Below are 22,130 nucleotides of genomic sequence, written 5' to 3'. Positions count from 1 at the left end.
CCATTCAAGTCCTCTCACAGGATTGCAGTTCGGGTCTTGCTCAAAGGAACTGGAGCACATGGGCCCTCTTCCATACAAAGAAGAGGAACACATTGTCTACTGCTCAGTTGGACCGGTTGGTGTATTGCCATTGCAATCTCCGCCTAATTGAGCAGTCGGGCAATCCGATAGAGCCTCGTCAAGTCAATGTCAATAAAATCGACATTGAGAAGATGAAAGATGTCCCAGAGATTCCTCACGAGAAGCGCGACATATATGCCATGTTGTATGACGAGTTGATGGCACCTGCTCATGGCACACAAGCATCTACAATAGCATTATCAGTGCAGCAGCTGAGACGAGTGCGGTAGCTAAGCCACCATCATCCTCTTCTAAGAGTGACATTGAATCTACCGAGGAGAGTATTGAATCTACCGAGGAGAGTACTGATGAGGACATCGAGGATGTTGAGGATTGAGTGCCCAGTTGGCAGTGCCCACACTCCATATTGAGGACTCTAGTCTTTGGGGCTATCAAGCTCCTCTAATTTACTATTTGTCATCATTCATGCATGATTGCATCTTTCAAGCTTCAGCATGCTTTACTTTGTGTATTTCAGACTTCAATTTACTTTTTTTGTATCAACTCAGGATTCAAACTTTTTGTGATCACTTTGAGTGCCATTATTGAGTAGTTGCCATTATTGATGATGAAATCCAGATCTTGATTCTTGATGTTGCCAATTTATTTATGCCAGTTGGTCAGTGACTCAATTGGGTGCCCACTGTTGAGGCCTGTACCTCCCCTTTTTGTATGAAACGTTTTTGAATCTTCTGGAAAATGAATGAAACGTTTATGAAACACGTTTCATGAAACTCCTAGCAACTATGCTTCCACTGCAAACTTCACCGGCACACGGGGCACACCCTCAGCTTGAAGCACTTGCCATGCTCCATCCCGATTGACTTCAAACCTTTTTCTGAAATTTAACCAAAGCTTTCCACTTATGATGTGTTGGCCATGGACTAGCCAGGTTGCCGCATTTGGAACGCCGCCCTGTCACTGAGCCGAAAGTCAACGCCCGCCGGATATCAACCGACACACTTTATCACAGAGCTGGTGCTCCCTAAGCCCCAGTCGGCGCACTTTATCACTGAGGAATCACAGTACCAACGGATACTACAAGCAAGAAGTATAAAAGGATGTAACCTGAACTTTACAAGGCTGGCTGCCAATTGTATCATATGTTCTCCTTGGGATAAAGCAAGACTGTTTTTTTGTTCTCACTGTATATGCGTCATTTGTCTCTATATATTCATTTTTGTTCACGTATTATGTCTAGTGGAGTTACCTATTAAGTCTCCGGTATCTTCTTCTTCTTATTTCCGCGGTCGGGATTACTTGCAAGAGTCGATCAATCTTATGCAATCAAATCCTTCAAGTAGTTATCCGTAGCCTGTGGGTTGTCTCTCTGTTGCGTCTGATCTGTATCCGCCTGCCGTATGCTGCGCGCATAACCAAAGACTCTCAGCAGGTTGCTCGAGGACAGCGATCAACAGTTCCCCGACAACACACAGGCGACCACGATGCTTTTTCCTACTTCTTGTTGGTGCCGTTTCACTTGCTGCCTCAGCACGTGAAAGACGCTACTTGGCGCGTGACCAGCTCGACAACTCCTTTTTGCCAGCCCGGAACTACAACCCGCCGAAAGCTGAGCCTGAAGAACCCAAATCCCAATCCGAAGAAGAAACAATAACCCCACCCCCACCACTGTTCATACCACCCCCCCCCACCCCCATAGCCCCATCCCCTCAGCTACAACATGTTGCCGCGACCAACTGCCACCATGAAGTATCCCAAGTTCTCCGATAAATCCACAGAGGATGCGGATGCTCACATCCTTTTGTTCGATAGTGCTTGGCGCGTAAATGTACCTGGCCCGATGAACCAGCACCTCAAAAAGGCCGCGTTCGTCCCAACCTTACAAAGCAGTGCCGCTCTCTGGGTTGCTCAATATGAGTACGCCCATTTCCCCACTTATGACGCCATCCATAATGCATTCCTTCAACAGTTCAGAGAAGACAAGGCATACGGGGTAAGTTGTGCCGGATGAACCAAAAGAGCTTGACAGTGGAGGATTATGCTACAAAATTCAAGAAGCTTCTCAGCCAGCTGGATGCAGCCAATCCGCCCATGAAGGAAATGCTAAATTCTTATTTCATGAAGGGCCTCAGCAAGCGATTCGAATGGTTCGTTGCTGGTGTCGACCTGACTACCATCACTATGGAGCAACTCGTAGAATCAACTCTCAGGGGAGCGGGTGCTAGCAGGCTCAGTCAAAGGCAAAGGCAAAGGCAAAGGCAAAGTCAAATGGTTCGTTGCTGGTGCCGACGTGACTACCATCACTATGGAGCAACTCGTAGAATCAACTCTCAGGGCAGAGCGGGTGCTAGTAAGTCCAAGAAGTCCTCTTCCGCATCTTCGGACAAGGAGGATGATTCCAATGATTCCACGGCAAGCGAGGAATCGGAGGAGGAGGCAGATTGCAAGGCACGATCGAAGAGCAAGAAGGCATGGAAGACAGTCAAGGAATGGCTACAACCATGGCTACGCTGACCAGTGAAGGTGTGAAGTCCACCCCAACCGTCCGGTCAAGCACTTGGTGTGCAAGGTGTCGGAATCATGGACATGCAGCCGAGGAATATGGCTTGAATGAACTCTGGTGCGCCATTTGCAGAATGGCCACACAAACCACTGAAACTTGCCGCTACAATGGGAAGAGAGCCCCTCCACAACCGGTGATTCAAGTTCCCGTTGTGGCACGCCGTCCAACCCGCCCAGCCGATGGCTCCGTTGGACCTGTACTGAAGGCCGCAATTCTGCCCACTCGAGAACTTTCCTCCCAAGGACGTGGCCAATGCTCAGAGGCCTGCTTTCACATGCTTTTATTGCCATGCACAAGGCCACCGGAAGTCAGAGTGTGAGATCTAGAGAAAGCATAGGGCAAAAGTAGAGGGAGTCTAAGCTTCAGCATCCAGTCCGCCGGTAGTGAATGCAGTAGAGATCCAAGCCCTGGATGAGCAAGCAGTCGTCTGGCTAACCACAAGATGGCCGAATCATCAACCATGGCGGTGACAAGATCTATGCAACCCAAGACTCCAGAGGCGGGGAAAGAACCGACCTCGGAAAAGAGGAGGAAGTAGAAAGTGATCTCACCTAGCAAGAACAGCACAGTCCGCACAGATGTGTCCGATTGGGTGGAAAAGTAGTAGGCCAGAGAGGCACTACGACAAACAGAGCCAGAAAGGCCTAGGCCAAATTGTCGGCAAAACCTCAAAGTCCGGATGAAGTTGGAGATTTTGTTAGCACTTTCATCCCCAGTTTCTGCTCTTTATGGTGCCCATTTGGTCCCCTTTTGTATGGCCCTTGCTTGTGGGCTGGCCACCCCTTTTTTAGTATTTTTCTGGGATTTTTCCCAGCCATTCTGGCATTTTTCCAGTGAGCCATGTCCAACAGCTCCAGTCGGCCTGTTTCTGAGCTCCAGTCGGCCAGCTCTTCCCCACTATAAATAGTGGGTGCTGGCCTCTCATTTTTCATAGAGTCTTGTACTTATTTGCTCCCTCACTTATGAGACTATCACTGTCTCTTGCTTGGGACTCTTTTGGTTCAGTATATTCAGCATAGTTTGCTCCATATCTCTCTCTCTCTTGCCCTCTCTGTTCAGCACATTCTAGTGCCACTCTGCTTCCGCTCTGTGCACTCTTTCATGGTATCAGAGCTCCAGGTTTAGCAACCTTTCTGCTGCCCCAGATTCAGCCCTGTTTTCAGCACCTTCTCCTCTGCGTTTTCTTCCAGATCCATAGCTTTTGCTACTGCGTTTTCTGGACAGCACTCTGCTGGTCGGTTTTTCTTCAGATTGGCTTCACCGATTCAGCCGTCTGGCTCTTGGAGATCAGCGTTTCATTGCCCAATTGGAGATTGGACTGCAGGCGGCCTGTTTTCTACAGGACAGCACTTGTTCATTGCTGCGTTTTCCTCTCCAGTGGTTCTTTCCCTTTGCAGAGGGGGCTTGTGGTGTTGCAAGCTTTGGTGGCACTCTTGGTACCTGTGGAGGACACCTTTTCTTCAGAGATTGTGCATTTCTTGAGATTGAGCCCAAGCTCTTGTGATGGCTGCTCCCACTTCTCTTCATATGTTTGCTGAGTCTGCCAAGTTGGATGGTTCCAACTACACCCTATGGAAGGTGAAGGTGAAATCGGCCTTGCGTGGCATGGATCTCTGGGATTGGCTTGTTACGCCAGCCAATGCCACCCCTCCCACCCTTGCTTCCGGTGGTGTGACTCAGGCACAGATTGATATTTGGCAGTCGAATGATCGACGTGTTTTCTCCTTCCTGATGTTGAACTGTCAGGATGCTGTTCTCTCTCATGTGCGTACAGCAGATGCTGCACATGAAGTTTGGAAGGATTTTGCAGATCTCTATGAGATTAAGTCTCCAGGTCGGATTTTGGCATTGGAAAAGCAACTTATGAACTTATCAGTTTCTGCGTTTCCATCGTTATCTGCTTTCATCTCAAAGATGAAAGATCTCCGGGACGAGCTTGCTGTTTGTGGCAAGGACATCTCCACAGAGGATATGGCTATTCGGCTGCTCTCCAAACTTCCAGAGAGGTTTGATGCATACTTTCAGTCTCTGGTTTCTTCTCCTCGTCCTGTTCCAGTTACTTGGGAGGAAGTTCTCCCCTCCATTATGCAGATAGAGTCTCGCTTTGAGGAGCGGACTGGCACCTCCGGTGGCCCTGATGGAGTTTTGGCAGCACGAGATAAAGGGAAGTCTCAACAAAAGAAAGGTAAAGGGGGTTCTGACAAGAACTCCAAGGATTCCGATAAGGATAAAGACAACAAATCTTCAAAGAATAAGGACATTGAATGTCATTATTGTGGCAAGAAGGGTCACAAGTCACCCCAACGTCACAAGAAGAAGCGTGATGAAGCAGCAAAGAACTCTTCCTCAACGGCGGTGTCTCAACCCAAGAAGGATGATGGAATTCTTCTCTTAGCAGGTACTCAGCGTATACTTGCTCTTGTGACTTTTCAGTCACGGTCTTGGATTGTTGATAGCGGTGCTACTGCTCATATGACACCCCATCGAGATTGGTTCGAGGACTTCACTGCCAGATCAGGCGAGATCACTCTGGGTGATTCTTCTTCTATGCCAGTGCATGGTCATGGCACTATCCCCATCTTCCGTTCTGAAGAGGACAAGAGGTACTTCTCTGACGTTCTGTATATTCCAGATTTGGCTTTTAACCTTTTGTCAATGAGTGCTCTTACAACTCAGGGTGCGGAGGTGATCTTTTCTCGTTATGAGATTACCATTCGTGATAAAGCGACTGGTAGCATCTTGGCTCAGGGAGTCCAAGATAGTGGCCTCTACAAACTGACCGCTCTGCTTTCTTCTGGTGCTTCTTCTGCTCTTTGGCATGCTCGGTTTGGCCATTTGAGCTATCAGCTTCTGCAGCGAGCTTCGAAGGATGGGTTGGTCGATGGATTACCAACCATCAAGGCTCCGTCTTCTCCTTGTTCCTCTTGTTTACAGGGAAAGCAGCACCGAGCCGCCTTTCCGAAGGAGGCGACACACAGATCTTCGACATCACTTGCTCTCATTCATGCTGACTTATGTGGTCCTATGAGTACCGCGTCTTTGAGTAAGGCGTTGTACATGCTCGTGATGGTGGATGATTTTACCAGATATACTTGGGTTTTCTTTCTGAAGACTAAGGATGAGACTTTTCATCACTTCTGTGATTGGAAAGCCGAGGTGGAAAAAGAGACCAGTCACTCGGTCAAGGCTCTCAGGACCGATGGAGGGGGTGAGTTTACATCCCAGGAGTTTCAGCAATATTGCAAGACACATGGCATTCAGAGACAGCTTACTACAACATATACTCCATCTCAGAATGGAGTTGCCGAGAGGAAGAATAGGACCATTATGGAGATGGCCCGTGCTATGCTTGAGCATTCTTCATTACCTCGACGTTTCTGGGCTGAGGCGGCTTCCACTGCTGTCTACATTCAGAATAGGTCTCCTACTGCTGCTCTTCCCGACAAAACTCCATATGAGGCTTTCCATGGTGAGAAGCCCTCCGTTGTTCACTTCCGGATATTTGGATGTACCGCGTATGTTCATGTGCCTAAGGAGCACCGCTCCAAGTTGGACTCGAAGTCTCAGCGCATGACTTTTCTCGGATACAGCACTGTGTCCAAGGCATATCGTCTTTATGATCCTCAAGCCGGTAAAGTTGTTGTGAGCCGTGATGTGGTGTTCGACGAGACTCCTACATCTTCAGAGGGGGGTGGTGAGCTTCTTCTTCCTGCACCTCCTTCTCCTCCTCCTACTACTCCTCCTGCTCCCGCTGTTACTGTTACACCTCCAGCTGAGGATTCTCAGTCAGATGATGATGACCCTGCTCCTCCTCCGGCGAGTTCGAGCAGATCTGTACCTGGTTGGTATTATCAGACAGTTCGTGACTCTGGGTTACGTGAGCTTCCTTCTGCTCCTCCGCCTGGTTCTCTTCGGCGTTCTTCCAGAGTTACAGGGAAACAAATTCATGAGGGCAACATGTTTGTTAATTATGATCTTATGTCTACAATCATTAATGGTCCTTCTGATCCCACTTCTGTAGACGAGGCTCTTTCACATGAGTCTTGGCATCATGCTATGCAGACAGAGCTGGATGCTATCGAACGGAATGGCACTTGGATTTTGGTGCCCTGGCCTCTGCAGCGTAAGGTGATTGGTGTGCATTGGATTTTCAAATCAAAGTTCCGAGCTGATGGCAGCTTGGACAAGCACAAGGCGAGGTTGGTTGCCAAGGGTTATGCTCAGCGCCCTGGTGTCAACTTCGATGAGACCTTCGCTCCAACGGCCCGGATGACTACCATTCGCACCGTTCTTGCACTTGCAGGACATCATAGATGGCCCGTTTTCCACATGGACGTCAAGTCGGCTTTCTTGAATGGAGAGCTTACACAGGAGGTTTATGTTGATCAGCCGCCAGGATTTGTTGTTCCGGGCAAACCGGATCATGTGTACCGGCTGAAGAAGGCTTTATATGGTCTAAAGCAGGCTCCGCGGGCTTGGTACCAACGGATTGATGAGTTCTTTCAGAAGCTCGGCCTGCGCCGTTCTCATGCAGATTCGAACCTTTATATCCTCCTTGAGAGGGGGTTGATTGTTATCATTGTGGTCTATGTTGATGACCTCATCTTTACAGGTTCTTATTCTGTGCGGATCCGTTCTGTTATGGATGCTTTGGAGACAGAGTTTGAGATGACGGATCTGGGCCTCTTGCACTATTTTCTTGGCTTTGAGATTTGGCAGACCTCGAAGGGCATTTTCTTCTCTCAGCAGAAGTACACTCGGGAGATTCTCGACAGATTTCAGATGACTGGGTGCAAACCAGTATCTTCTCCTTTGGATATTGGTGAGAAGCTTTCTTCTCTTGATGCTTCTCCAGGGACTGATCAGGGACAGTATCGGGTTCTCGTCGGTTGTTTGGTATGGTTGACCTACTCCCGATTGGACATATGCTTCGCATTCAGTTTATTGAGTTCCTTCTCATCCAAACCCCGTCAGCAGCATTGGCGGTGTGCTCTCAGAGTTCTTCGGTACTTACGTGGCACTCTGGATTTTGGCATCTTCTATGGCCAAGGTCGCACTCTTGTTGGATGGTCTGACTCAGACTGGGCTGGAGATCCAGATACACGGCGTTCGACCACTGGTTGTGTTTTTTCACTTGGGTCTGGAGCCATTTCTAGCAGTAAAAAGCAGCCTACTGTGGCGCTTTCCTCTACCGAGGCGGAGTACCGTGCAGTTTGTTATGCTGCATGTGAGGCGATATGGTTGCGGAGATTATTGGAGGAGCTTGGCTGTCTCTACTCTTCTTTGGTGTGACAATCAGAATTGCATCGCCATCGCCAAGAACCCTGTGTTTCATGCTCGTACAAAACACATTGAGATTCAGTATCACTATGTTCGTGAACGGGTTCTTGCTGGAGATTTGCGTTTGGAGTATTGTCCTTCCGCAGAGAATGTTGCAGATTTGTTCACCAAGCCGGTTTCTCAGGCTTCCTTGGCTCCTCATCTTCGGATTCTCGGCGTTTGTTCAGCATCTGGTGCTAAGAGGGGGTGTTAGCACTTTCATCCCCAGTTTCTGCTCTTTATGGTGCTCATTTGGTCCCCTTTTGTATGGCCCTTGCTTGTGGGCTGGCCACCCCTTTTTTAGTATTTTTCTGGGATTTTTCCCAGCCATTCTGGCATTTTTCCAGTGAGCCATGTCCAACAGCTCCAGTCGGCCTGTTTCTGAGCTCCAGTCGGCCAGCTCTTCCCCACTATAAATAGTGGGTGCTGGCCTCTCATTTTTCATAGAGTCTTGTACTTATTTGCTCCCTCACTTATGAGACTATCACTGTCTCTTGCTTGGGACTGTTTTGGTTCAGTATATTCAGCATAGTTTGCTCCATATCTCTCTCTCTCTCGCACTCTCTGTTCAGCACATTCTAGTGCCACTCTGCTTCCGCTCTGTGCACTCTTTTAGATTTTACGAAGCTCTGGCCGATGCTGTCCCCAATCGTGATTGTTCCAAAAAAAAACTAGAAGTTGCGGGTATGTGTGGATTACCGGATTGAGCTGAATCCAGCTAAGTGTGCCTTTGTCGTCCAAAGTGGTATCCAAAACCTCAAAGTGATTTTTCGTAGTGCTGAGCCTGGCCAAATTGGTGTTCTCACTCGTCGAGATACAGAGGCCGAAGCAAGGTGCGCAAACACCACGACCGGAAGAATGTGCGGAAGCATAGAAGTGTGTGGACAACCTGAGTAGGCTCACAGAAGCCGAACACCAGCCATACAATCTATGGGAAGATCTGAAGCGACAGCCGATTTACATGTCGGTGGAATAGCTACTCACACTAGTGCCAAGTTTCAAGGAGCAACTGATGGGTCGCCTGATGCCCTAGGAAGAGACGCCGCCACCCTCACAGCCGCTAGAAGCCCTAAATATCAAGAAGACAGACACCCCACCAAGGGAAACCCCAATCTATGATGAAACCATCCCAATGATCCAGGTCAAGTTGGCCGGAATGGATATTGCAAAAGTGTTGCTCGATGGAGGCTCAAGGGTCAACATCCTATCGGATACAACATGCCGAATGCTCGGGTTGCGCAGTTGGGACTATCAAAATGGCAGATCAACGAAGAGTGCAACCACTTGGACTAATCCGTGAGCTCACCCTGGAAGTATCCGGATTCAGTTTCCAGATTGCAGCAGTGGTGCTCCGGATGGAGGATATCAAAGGTGCTTACCTGATGCTTCTCGGTAGACCGCAGATCAAGCAAGATTGGGATATGGATATGCTCAGTATCCGACATGGGAAGAAGAAAGTAAGGATTTTCGTCGCCAGTAGACAGAAAGTGGAGAAACAGTTTCGACCGAAAGTAGCCAAGGGAATCAACATGCTGGAAGGGTTAGACCTCGATGAGGAGGAAGAGTATCTCCAGCAAAATGCAAACCTGATCAGCCTGTTCGAGGTTGACGTGGACCAATACCGACCTAGCCCTACACGTTCGCCAGGGATCAGTCCGATCCGCAAAGCAAAGCAAAGGGCAATGTCTGGATGAAGCTGAAGATTTTACGAGGCTCTGGTTGATGTTGTCCCCAATTGTGATTGTTCCAAAAAAAAACCAAAAGTTGCGGATGTGTGTGGATTACCAGAAACTGAATGCCGCAACCATCTCCGATCCCTTTCCCCTACCGTTCACAGATTGCTTGCTTGATGTTGTAGCCGGCCATGAAATGCACTCCTTGGATGGATTCAGTGGCTACAATCAAGTTCAAATGGCCCTGGAAGATCGGCAAAAAACAGCTCTTATCACGAAATGGGGAGCCTTTGCATCTAACATCATGACCTTCGAACTCTAGAACACTTCCGCCACATTCCAGCGCCTAGTCCAAGAAATTTTTGCCGATTTTCTGACCACTTTCATGCAGGTATTCATTGATGATTTAAGTGTTTTTGGGAAATCATCTCAACATTTGATGCACCTGCAGTTGTGAAGTGCCGAGTTTCCAGCTTGAGCCTGAATCCGGCTAAGTGTGCCTTCACCGTCCAAAGTGGTATGCTACTAGGCCACATCAGCTCCAAGGAAGGCATTGAAGTAGACCCAGCCAAGGTGAAGGTAATCCAGAAAGCTCCAATCCTGACAAAGGTGAAAGAGCTCAAATGATTTTTGGGGCAAGTCAAATGGCATAGCCGCATGCTCTAGTATCTGGCCCACATAGCCGTTCCCTTAAACCAACAGATGGCGCAGATCAAAGCGTCTTTGACCAGCAGTTGCAGCAGGCCGATTTCAACTCGACAGAGGAATGCGACATTGCGTTTCGGCATCCCAAGCTAGTGCTGTCCGAAGCACCTGTCATCCAAGCCCTAAACTGGGAATTGCCCTTTCACGTCTTCGTGAATGCCTCTGATGTGGCAATTGGCAACGTTCTGATGCAGGAGGTCGAGAAGAAATGGTTCCGGCCAGTTTACTACGCCAGTCGAAGGCTCTCCAATGCCGAGCGGAACTACTACACCACACACAAGAAAGCACTTGGCATGATCTACTCGGTAACCAAGTTTCGTCACTACTTGCTAGGTAACAAGTTTACCTTTCATGTGGATCACTCCACCTTGCTGTATCTAGTGGATAAGCAGCGTTTTTGGCAAGCAAACTGGTGAGGAGGATGCTAATCCTCCAAGAGTTCGAGTTCACAATAGTGCACACTCCGGGTGTAAACCATACAGATGCGGATTACCTATCCTGGCTGGAGTCCGGAGAAGCGCCAAGCAGAGTAGCGGATGACCTACTCGATGCCGAGCTATTCACAGCTGACGTAGTCATTACAATTCCCTAGACCTAGTACGATGAAATGCTAACATTTGTTGCCACCGGTCTGATGGAGGATAGCCTTTCCATCGGTACGACTTCCTCTGTGCCATATACTAGTTTGAATGGGATCATTCCAGTCGAGACCTTGTATGTTGTACGGAATGCCTATAAAGCTGAATACAACTTTTCATCCCAATCAGTACGATTTTCATTGACCAACTTGGTAAGGATCTACTTGAGGATTTTGTTCGTTGACTCGGCTTGACCGTTGGCTTGCAGATAATACACTATGGAGCGTTTATGGATGATGAGATGCTAGGTGACCAGTTCTCAGATGACCTCATTGACAAAGTGCTTTCCTTGGTCACTAATCAGCTCGATCGGGCATCTGAAATGAGTGATTATCATCTCGTAGAGGAATATGGCAATTGACTTTGCTATGTTATCCAGAGAGCACAGGCTTCTACCCACTTTGTGCTGTAATCTGTGACCACCAAGATATACTTGTGACCGGTGAAGTGGGCTTATGGCTTAAACAGTCCTATAAAGTTTAGGCCCCATTTTTGGAATGGTTCAAGAGGAAGGATCGGGTTATGCGACATCATGTTGGCTAGTCGAGACGTTGGTATATGTCACACTACTTGGCCCATGTGTAGGCATTACCGAGTGCAGTCAGCCACCAAAGACCTGCTTGGAGGATTTTCCTCCCGATTACTTCTCCGTGAGTGACAAAGTGTTCTGCACCAATTCCTTGATGAGATTCTCTAAGGACAGCTTCCTGTTCATGTGGTGAAATGCACCGCCCGCCGCGAAGGATCTGATCAATCCCCTTCTTATATAACTATTCGGCGATGACTTGGAAGTGCCGACTGCGGACTGCAATCTGCTTCAACTGGTCTCTAGGAAGATTATCCTCTATCAGACCTATGGTAACAAATGTTAAAATTTGACCATACCAAGTATTGGGGGTTGGGATGACTACTACAGCAGCTGTGAACAGATCGGCATCCGATAGGTCATCTACTACTCCGCTCGAGGCTTCTCCAGACTCCAATCAGGATAGATAATCCGCTACTGCATGACCTGCACCCGGTGTGTGCTTTATTGTGAACTCGAACTCTTGGAGTATTAGCATCCACCGTGCTAGTTTGCCTACTAAACTCTACTTATCCACTAGGTAGAGCAAGGTGGGTGATCCACATGAAAGGTGAACTTATTACCTAATAAGTAGTGCCGAAACTTGGTGACATAGTAGATCATGCCAACGGCTTCCCTGTGCATGGTTGAGTATTGTCGCTCGGCATCGAAGCAGTCCCATAAGTCCAGATATCATAATCCATGTCCCACATAAATGGGCGAGACAAAATAAGTCTCCTGCCAACAAGGCATCGGTCCACATGACCCTTGGCATAGACATAAGTCCCGTGCCAGCCAGGCGTCATGTCCACTTTACCACTTGCACTCCGTGTTGGTACTCTGACCACACCTTGGATGAGAGATGGGCTCAAGTAACAAGATAACACAATCACTCGCAGGCATAGATAGCCTGGTGTTCCATAAGCATTTTTGCTACACAGTTTGTAGGCATTTCGGCCACCAACTCACACTACCCTCTCAAGTGCCCATGTTCCCTTCCATCTACTCTCTATTGTTCCACCCAAATATGGTAGAAACAATCTTCAAGAGAGCAAGTAGGACAAGAGAACACTACACACGGTATGTTGTGCTCGACACTACCCTTTGAAGTGCCCATGTTCCCTTCCATCTGCTCTCTATTGTTCCACCCACACATGGTAAAAACAATCTTCAAGAGAGCACGTAGGACAAGAGAACACTACACAGGGCATGTGAACCATGAGTTTCATAAGTCCAATGCATCCCAAATAAAGGGAGCCAAAAAGAATAATCCATAAACTTGAGGATAGATCCAAATCCCTAGAAAAGAAGTCCAAGAATCCATAGACCTATATACCATAACTCTTACCACATAATCCGTGCTAACCACACACCTTGGAGTAGAGGTGGACTTTATCCATAAAAACATCATATCCATGAGATATAAATAGTTTTTTCTCTATAAACTAGGATAGATTCGTCTATAGAAATTGCCTGGTAAGCCCAATATCTATATAAATCTCGTCTAAGAAAGAAATCTCCATAGATATAATCCATCCCAATAAAGGGAGCCATAAACAATGTTTCCCTGAAACCATCTCAAGGCAAACAACACCACCTTTCTCCTTGCTTGGCTATACAAGGGTTAGTGAACATCAAAAACACTTCATAGTGAATAGCAAAAGCACCAACTTTGCAAACTCAAAGTATACTTAGCTTTTCTTTGCCAGGTTGGTCATGAAGTTAAAAGAAATATCTCCTCACCATATCCTTAAGATATCCCGAGATATATCTCCATATAGCTTGCCTGTAACCTTGATAATATAATCCACAATATCCATATGGAAAGAGTGCTAAACGTGTGCACATAAAGCCAACTCCACACTTCCAAGATAAAATTTTGTGAATTCATAAATCCTTAGATCAACAAGCTGTCTACTGCTCATGCTCTTGCTTCACAAGCTATGAAAGACAACCATCTCTTTTTAGCCGGAGTCTTATTTTAAGTGGGAGGGAATGTCACGATTGTGACTAACTCTCTTAATCTCTCCTTAATTACTCCTTAATCCCTTATTAACTAAAAGGACACCTGTGAAGGGTCACACCCTTACACATGAGTCACAATCAAAGGACATGTCTATTCATTAAAAGACACACCCCTAAGTCCAAAGGACATAACCATTGATTCCAGAGCCACACCCCTTCCCAGGGATGTGTCTCTTCACTTGTACCCTTTCGGCCTCTATTTAAGAAAGGCTCCTGTCTCAATGCAAACAACTCAGTCTTTTCCTACAATATTCGTCTTATGTTCATTAATTAAGTCTTAATCATGTTAAAAAAGCTATAAAAGCTTAGTCTCCTGATTGAAGGCTGTTTTTGTTTGTCTTGCCTTTATTCAAAAGTGTCCTGCATATGGCTGGCCCAAACTTAATCAATAAAAATTGGGAGTTGGGGGCTGAATTTGATGGGGCATTCTCTCTTGCTCTTCCATTCAACACTTGCTACACCCAATTTTAAGGTTTGGGTGGGCTAATTTTAGGGTTAGGGTTGGGACTGATTTTAGGGCTAGGGTTAGGGTTTGGGCATAACACAAGGCGGAAAAAGTTTGCTCTGATACCACTGTAAAGCTTTTATAGCTTTATTAACATGATTAAGACTTAATTAATGAACATAAGACAAATACTGCAGGAAAAGACTAAGTTGTTTGCATTGAGACAGAGGCCTTTCTTAAATAGAGGCCGAAAGGGTACAAGTGAAGAGACACATCCCTGGAAAGAGGTGTGGCTCTTGAATCAATGGTTATGTCCTTTGGACTTAGGGGTGTGTCTTTTAATGAATAGACATGTCCTTTGATAGTGACCCATGTGTAAGGGTGTGACCCTTCACAGGTGTCCTTTCAGTTAATAAGAGATTAAGGAGAGATTAAGAGAGTTAGTCACAATCGTGATAGCTTTGGCTATTGTGCATCCGGTGGATTCCTTCATCTGCATGCAAGATAAGTAGAACAGCTTGTTTTTCCTTCTTGCAGCCAATATCTTTGTGGCCTCTTACATTCTCGTTGTGGTCATCTTGGCTTCTTTGGAGGCCTCCTTTGTGGAGCCTAAGGGCCTATAGGGCCCTCTTAGCAAGTAGCTCAACCTCTTGTGAAGCCCATGGGCTATAGAAGCCGGTGCCGCCCAAGTCTTGTGGCTCAGCCCACTTCCGCTCACCACCACACGGCTCAGCTGCTGTTGGCGGTATATCAGAATGCACAGTAGAATGAAGACAATTGATGTAGAGAGCAATACACAGATGAAAGAGAGAGAGAGAAGCTGTGTAACTCTGCTATATACACCACATAAAATCTCGAAAAATGTACAAAATGGAGTGTGGGGGCAAGGGGCCATTTTATATGACCCTTGGCTGCTGGTCGGCCAGCCCATAAACAGGCCGACAGCAACCTGACTGCACATGACCAGCAACAACATCAGTGGGTCAGTACTGAGGAAGTGGTCGGGTAGCACCACAGCAATCAAGCAGCTCAAAAGGCAGTCGACAGCCCATGCACACCTCCAGAAAAATAGGAAAATATACGGAGAGTGAGGAAAAATGGGAAGACACTAAAACGGGCGGGCACACCCACAACAGAGGCCCTGACATAGTGTACAGACAGGCCTCTCAGCTCTTGGATGTGGAACCAACGCCAATGAGCTGGAGTGCGGCCGAAGCATAGCCTGAGGTAGAGACTTCGTGAAGAGGTCCGCCGCATTGTCCTCCGTCGAACAATAAAGAAGCAAGATGTCACCAACCAAGATCTTCTCACGAACAAAGTGATATTGTATCTCGATGTGCTTGATCCGGGCATAGAAGACCGGGTTCCGGGCAATAGCAATACAGCTCTGGTTATCGCACTGGATGACTGTGGGCTCCTTCTGTAGAAACCCAATACTCCTTTGACAAGGCAGCCTTCGCCACTACAATCTGCTCCACATGACCGCCAATGAGAATGAGGTCATCCACATAAAGAATGATCAACGTGACCATGCCGTGTTCCCGAAAGAGATATAAGTTAGGATCTGCAACAAATCTTTGAAATCCAGTCCGTAGAAAGAAGGAATCAATCTTCTGATTCCAGGCCCTGGGAGCCTGCTTAAGACCATACAAGGCCTTCCGCAACCTGTAAACCATCCCTTTTAATCCTGGAACCTCAAAGCCTAGAGGCTGCTCAACATACACCTCCTCCTGCAGGTCACCATTACGGAACGCAGATTTCACATCCATCTAAAATACAGGCCACCGCTGAGAAGAAGCAAGGGCAAGAACGGTTTGAATCGTGGTCATCCTCGTTGTCGATGCAAAGGTATCCTCATAGTCGATGCCAGGCCACTGAGCATAACCTTTAGCCACAGGTCTGGCTTTGTGTTTGTCCACCAACCCATCTGACGTATACTTGGTCTTAAAGACCCACTTGACACCAATGACAGACTGTTTCGACGACCTCGGAACCAACTCGCAAGTTTTATTCTTCTCTATGGCATCCAGTTCCACCTACATGGTTTCCTCCAAGTATCCTGTGCAAGGGCTTCCTTGACAGAAGTGGGCTCTTTGTCCCGCATGATACGAGACATCAAAGCATAGTTTACCTGTTAAAGCTCCGCTGAATGAATTTTGTCACGAACTCTATGCAATCTTCGAGGTCCGTCCTCTGTGGTCCATTCGGAGGGAAGCTCCGTAATACCCGACTCCCGAAGGGTGTCTACCAACCACCTGGGTACTCAAGCAGAAAGCGGAGCCTCCTGCTCTGCAGGGGCTCATCTCCAGCCACGGGCTCAACCTCCTCAACTAACTGAGGCTCTCCAGCTAGAACAATCGACTGGGAATCATCATCAGAATCATCTGGGTCTCCAAGAAGTGGCGGCTCATCAACAATGGAAACTACTAACGACAACCTCATTCCTCTCTGGATCATACAACCTGTATCCCTTGGAAAGAGAGTTATATCCCACAAAGACAAGCTTTTGGGACTTTGAGTCAAGCTTCCCCCTCTGCTTCTTTGGAATGTGAACATATGCATCGCTCCCGAACACACGGAAATGGGAGACATCTGGTTTCCTACCAAAATACGCCTCAAAGGGAGTCAATGTTCGGTTCTGAAGTCGTCAGAGAACGGTTGAGGATATGGACAGCCGTAGCCACAGCCTCTCCCCAAAGTGGACGAGGAAGATCACAATGCTCCAGCATCGTCCTCGCCATCTCCACCACAGTCTTGTTATTTCGCTCAACTACTCCATTCTCTGAAGGCGAACCTGTATTAGCTAGCTCCCGCTTGATGCCATGTTCCGCACAAAACCGCACGAATGCATAAGAAGAACACTCTCCTCCTTTTTGTCAACCCTAAGAGTCTTTATCTGCAAGCCAGACTCTTTCTCCACCATCACATGCCACTCCTTGAACCGAGCAAAATCTTGGTCCTTTTGTGAAAGAAAATAAACCCAAGTGAATCTGCTACAATCATCAACAAGCAACATGAAATACAAAGAACCTCCCAAGGATGGCGTCTACATAGGTCCACACAAGTCTATGTGTATCAACTCCAAAGGTTTCGAAGCCCGCCTGGAAGCCTGCTTCAAAAAAGATTCCCTGTGCTGCTTACCACGAATGCAAGAACTACAGCGTCCCTGCCTACTGCCAACATCTGGCAAGCCAACCACCATCTGGTCCCAGAAAGCTCACCGCAACGCATCCACATTCAAGTGGCCAAACCGAAAGTGCCACAAGTCACAAATCTAAGAGCCTGTCAATGAGAAGAGTGCTCAGAGTTTGTATATACCATTCTCTACTCCACCTTCCCAAACAACCTGGTCAGTCTCTCAGTCCCTTAGAGCAACAAAATGCTCCTCAAACTCCACCCGAAAGCCAGTCTTGCAAACCTCATGAACTGACTACAGATGAAATCCAAGTGCAGGGACGTAAAGAACACGAGAGAAATGCTTCCCCCCTCTACCATCGAGAATGATCTCCATCCGGCCCTCACTGTGAATCGGTATGGTGGAATTGTCGCCAATGAAAATGCGACCTGACTATCGTTTAAGATCTTGAAAGAAGTCACGGAAAGGAGTCATGTGCCTGGAAGCACCACTATCAAGAATCCATTCTCAAGTATCCTTGGCGGTAAAGCCAACTGCCTCCTCGCTCGAAGAAGATGAAGCATCGGTGTCCAACATCTCCAAGTGCACAAAGATTGGAGTCTTTGCAGCTAAAGCTGAAGCTGAAGAATCAACACTCTTCCCAGTCCGCTTGGGACACTTCCTCCAATAGTGGCCTTTCTCGCCACAATCATTACAGGTCCTCTCGGCCTTCAGTTTCTCACAGTCTGAATCGGGCTTCTTCTCAGAAGACTTCTCCGATGAAGACTTCCTTTTGCCTTTGTTGTTCTTACCGTCTTTCGACCGCTGGTCAGTCAAGGCCTCAAAACCTCCGCCCTGTGGAGGGTTCGTGAATCGCTCTTCTTAGTCCAAGACCATTGGCACAAGCTCCTCCCACGTGATGGTGCTGAGCCTGCCACTAGTGATCAAAGAGGAGTAAAAGGTTGAGTACTCAGAGGGCAAATGAGACAACAACGTGATTGAGGTGCATTATCATTATGTTAGGCAAAGGCTCCATGCTGGAGCGATCGACTTGGTGTATGTGTGCACAAGACAAAGTGGCAAATCTGTTTACAAAGGCTCTTCCGAGAGAAAAGTTTGAAGTCTTCCGCGAGGCTTTAGGCTTACTACCGTTTGGGGATTGATCTACTATTCCCTGTATACATTCACATCATTCACTCTAGCGGAGTTGTTTACCCGTGTTGTGTATTGTGTACACAGTCTTCAATATTTGCATGCCCTAAAAATAGTCAATTTAAAATTTAAAGGGTTGAAACACCGTTTGGTTTGAAAAGCTGGAAACACGTAATAGTGATCATTTGGTGAAACGACAAGTCTCCAAGTTTAAAATGAGTACTTAAGGTTCAAGAGGCAAATGCCATCTGCAAAGCAAAGGTTTGCACGTACTTGTGTGTTGGAACATCAACAGCAGTGTAATGCTGTAATCTAAACCAAGAGATTATGGTCTGTAAGGATCGATATGCACAGCCCCAGCCCTGTTAATAACAAAAGGTGAAAGAGAACCAAGAATTAAACAAGGTACGCGCCCTTTTTTTTAAAGAAGAAAAGCTGAAAAATCAACATTATCTTTATTAGCCTAGGATTAACCTGAAGTTGCAAAATATTTGCACAATTCATGTGTAAGTGATAGAAACTAACATTGTCGTTTATGTTGTCTTGAAGATAATGATAATATTCATAGGAGCCCTGAATGATGCTGCTGTGCCCTCCAACAACTGACCATAAAACAAACCAAGGAAAATATCAATTGACCAGGTCACCTTGAAATCGAAGATCTTTACACTTAATAGCGAATCCGGACTTACCTCCAGAACTTGTGGGAAGATTGATGTGCACGTTAGACAACCGTGATCTACCTGCATAAATCGCGGAGACCTTCACTTCAACAATCTCTTTGAGAACATCAAAGACCAACCATAATTTCTTTTCCTCTTTGTTTAAATGAGATATAAATAAAAACATTTACGTAAGGGCAAGGTAGTTAGGTGGTAGGAGAGTGGGCAGGTAACAGTAAAACCAGGTGGGCTTATGTTGGTTGTCCAGCCAGAGGGGCTCCCAAGGGCCGGGAGGCCTTGTGCCAAAAGCACGGGTGTTCTTGGTTGGAGAAGGCCTTGGTCTCTTCTCCATAAGCCGCACCACCGTATTGGTCAAGTCACTGTTGGACCAATGGAAGGGTGAAGTGCATCCACTGAAATAGCATGGGGAGACTGAATGATTGCGGCCATGTCAATCCGCTACCAGCCTTTCTAGCTTTCTACTACCAACTAAAACCCCCACCGGTTGGGCTAGACCAGGTGCCCAACATTTGTCATGCGTATCATCATACATGCACATGTGTGTATGTTAACTCTGTATGTCATGGGTATGTCTATTGGCTGATGAATGTATGCTCATGTGCCTAAATAACTTGTATAAACGTGTGCACATACAAATGCATATGTATTCACAATTACTGTGTGCTAGGGACCAGCCCTCAGGCTCTAGAGTTTCTCTGTCTACTCTTCATATCCAATGATCAACGAAGTCAAAACCCACGACCTAAATTAATAAGCAAGGCATATCACATTATGGAAAGTGCTATGTTACTAGCCTAGACATTTCCCAATGTACCCATGGCAAAAAGAAGGGAATGAAAGAAAGTGAAGCAAATATAAAATACAGATGTAGGGCCAGGTAAAAGACGTGTAAACGCTGGAAACTGATGTTTATTGCTGAAATCTGAGCGCGAGGGAAGCCCGTAGGTGCTGTACAATGGTGAGAAGCAGTAGCAGCTGCTAATGACCTCAACTGAATGCTGAAAAATGAGATGAATTGGGGGAAAGGGAGCCAGCCCTTACATATTCCCCAGGATGCTGGTCGGCCAACTATAGCAGGCCGATAGCATGGCAGTAGCATAAAAGGCCTAAAATACCAAAAAATGGTTTAAAAATGCTGAATAATCTCTACTAAGATATGCCAATGCAGGGCCTCATAAATGGCCAATACAAGCATGAAAAAGGTGATGTGGACCCTCTGGAGATGATATAATCCAACACCTCCTCTTCAGCGCCAGAGGGGCGGTCCAATACCAGCACGCTAAAGTAACACCTCCATAGTAGCTCTCGGAAGTGGTTTGGTGAAGTGATCAGCCACATTGTCCTTGGTAGAACAATAGGCCAGTCGTAGAAGGCCCAAGTCGATCCAGTCGCGTACAAAATGATAATGCACTTCAATATGCTTCGATCGTCCCCGTATCACAAGATTCTATGCTAGAGCAATAGCACTCTGAGAATCCGAGAAAATAGTAACCGGGGAAGTGTCGGCAGAGTACAAATGCTCCAAAATCTAATGAATCTAAAGTGCCTCAGTAGAGGAGAGAATGTAGGATTTATACTCAGCCTCAATGGAAGAAGCAGAAGCAGAAGCAGTCCTCTGCTTTTGAGACTTCCAAGAAACCAATCCAAAACCAAGCATGAAGTAATATCCAGATGTAGACCTCCGAGTATCAATACAGCCTGCCCAATCAGAATTTGTGAAGCCGACCAAATCATCACCACAAGAGTAGGTGATGCCAAAATCTAAAGTACCTCGAAGATAACGAAGAACTCTCAAAGCTGCCTGCCAATGAGACCTTCGAGCGGCTGATGAGAACTCAATCTGACAACCCATAAAGTGTGAGCAGCTTCCTCACATACTTCTGCTGAGAAATGAAGATACAATCATCTTTTTGCCAAACCTCCAGCCCAAGAAAATAATGTAGAAGGCCCAGATCAGTCATCTCAAATGTCTCTAAAAGCTTGGACTGAACCTGTGTGACCAACCTAGCATCTGAGCCAAAAAGAATAAGGTCATCAACATACAAAACAATGACATAAATATCTCCATTAGAAAGAAGCACATAGAGATTGCTGTCAGCATATGCCCTCTCAAAGCCAAGAGATAACAAGAAGACATCAATCTTTTGATACCAGGCACGGGGTGCCTGTTTGAGACCATAAAGAGCCTTCTGCAAAAGATAAACATGGGTGTCCTATCCCTGAATCATAAAACTAGGAGGCTGCTCAACATAAACTTCCTCCTCTAAATCTCCATTCAAAAAAGCGGGTTTGACATCCATCTGGAACACGGGCCATCTGAAGTGTGCAACTAGAGCCAAAACAATCCTGATGGTGGTATACCTGGCTATAGGAGCAAATGTCTCATCAAAGTCTTCACCTGCTTTCTGAGCATATCCTCGTGCAACAAGGCGGGCTTTGTACTTGTCCAAAGTACCATCTGCATGAAACTTGACTTTGAAAATCCATTTCACACCAATAACACGACGATGTAAAGGCCGTGGTACCAAAGACCAAGTGTTATTCCTCTCAATAGAGGCCATCTCTACTTCCATGGCTTGCTGCCACTGTGGCTGTGAAAGAGCCCCCTCTGGACTCTCAGGCTCATCAATCTCCTGGAGAGAACTCATGAGAGCATAATTCACTGTGTGATGAGATGTGGAAGCCCGAGATGAACGGTGAGGGCCAGGGGTGGTGGTAGAGATCTAGTTATGGACCTGTGCATCAGTGAGACCAGAATCTCTAAAGAGTTGTTGAACCCACCGAGGTAGGCCAGCCTTCCTCTCAAAGCGTGAAGAAGAAGATGCAGATACAGTAGAGGACTCATCCGATGTTGCTGGAAGTGGTGATGAGGGTAATCCCAGAGTCAAAGCAGGACTCGTAGAGAGACTGAAAGCTGCAGAAGTTGATGCAACAAGAATGGGTGACTGTAAAGGAGCAACTAGCACCGGGGTTGCAGTAGGGGGAGGAGGAGGAGCTGGACGTGGAAGAGGTAAAAGATCACTAGCATCTACCGGGAATGGATCATCCAAAAAGTCGGAAGATGCATCAAGTAGAGAGGATTCAATGCCAAACAAGCTCTCATCGAATCGAGCATCATGGGAAATAATGATGTCATCAACCTCCGGATCCCAGAAGTAGTAACCTT

General features: G+C 46.8%; 1 protein-coding gene across 4 annotated transcripts in view; it reads right to left on the bottom strand.

The window, feature by feature from the left end:
* The window catches only part of LOC147619810 (Peptidase C78, ubiquitin fold modifier-specific peptidase 1/ 2), a 52,319-nt gene that overhangs the window by 5,051 nt on the left and 25,138 nt on the right, over positions 1-22,130 (bottom strand). For all 4 annotated transcript variants that reach the window (XM_086825646.1, XM_086825648.1, XM_086825647.1 and 1 more), the window contains 3 exons: positions 18,974-19,024; positions 18,807-18,883; positions 18,555-18,643 (listed from right to left, as the gene is read on the bottom strand). In XM_086825646.1, the coding sequence (XP_086681772.1) occupies positions 18,555-18,643; positions 18,807-18,883; positions 18,974-19,024 (217 nt within the window). The remainder of the gene's footprint in view (positions 1-18,554; positions 18,644-18,806; positions 18,884-18,973; positions 19,025-22,130) is intronic.

The sequence above is a fragment of the Cibotium barometz genome, chromosome 32, assembly GCF_041138505.1.
Source record: "Cibotium barometz isolate CiBa-2024 chromosome 32, ASM4113850v1, whole genome shotgun sequence".
Taxonomy (NCBI): Eukaryota; Viridiplantae; Streptophyta; class Polypodiopsida; order Cyatheales; family Cibotiaceae; genus Cibotium; species Cibotium barometz.
Note: the sequence above shows the minus strand (reverse complement) of the source record. Positions and strands in the feature narration are given on the sequence as shown.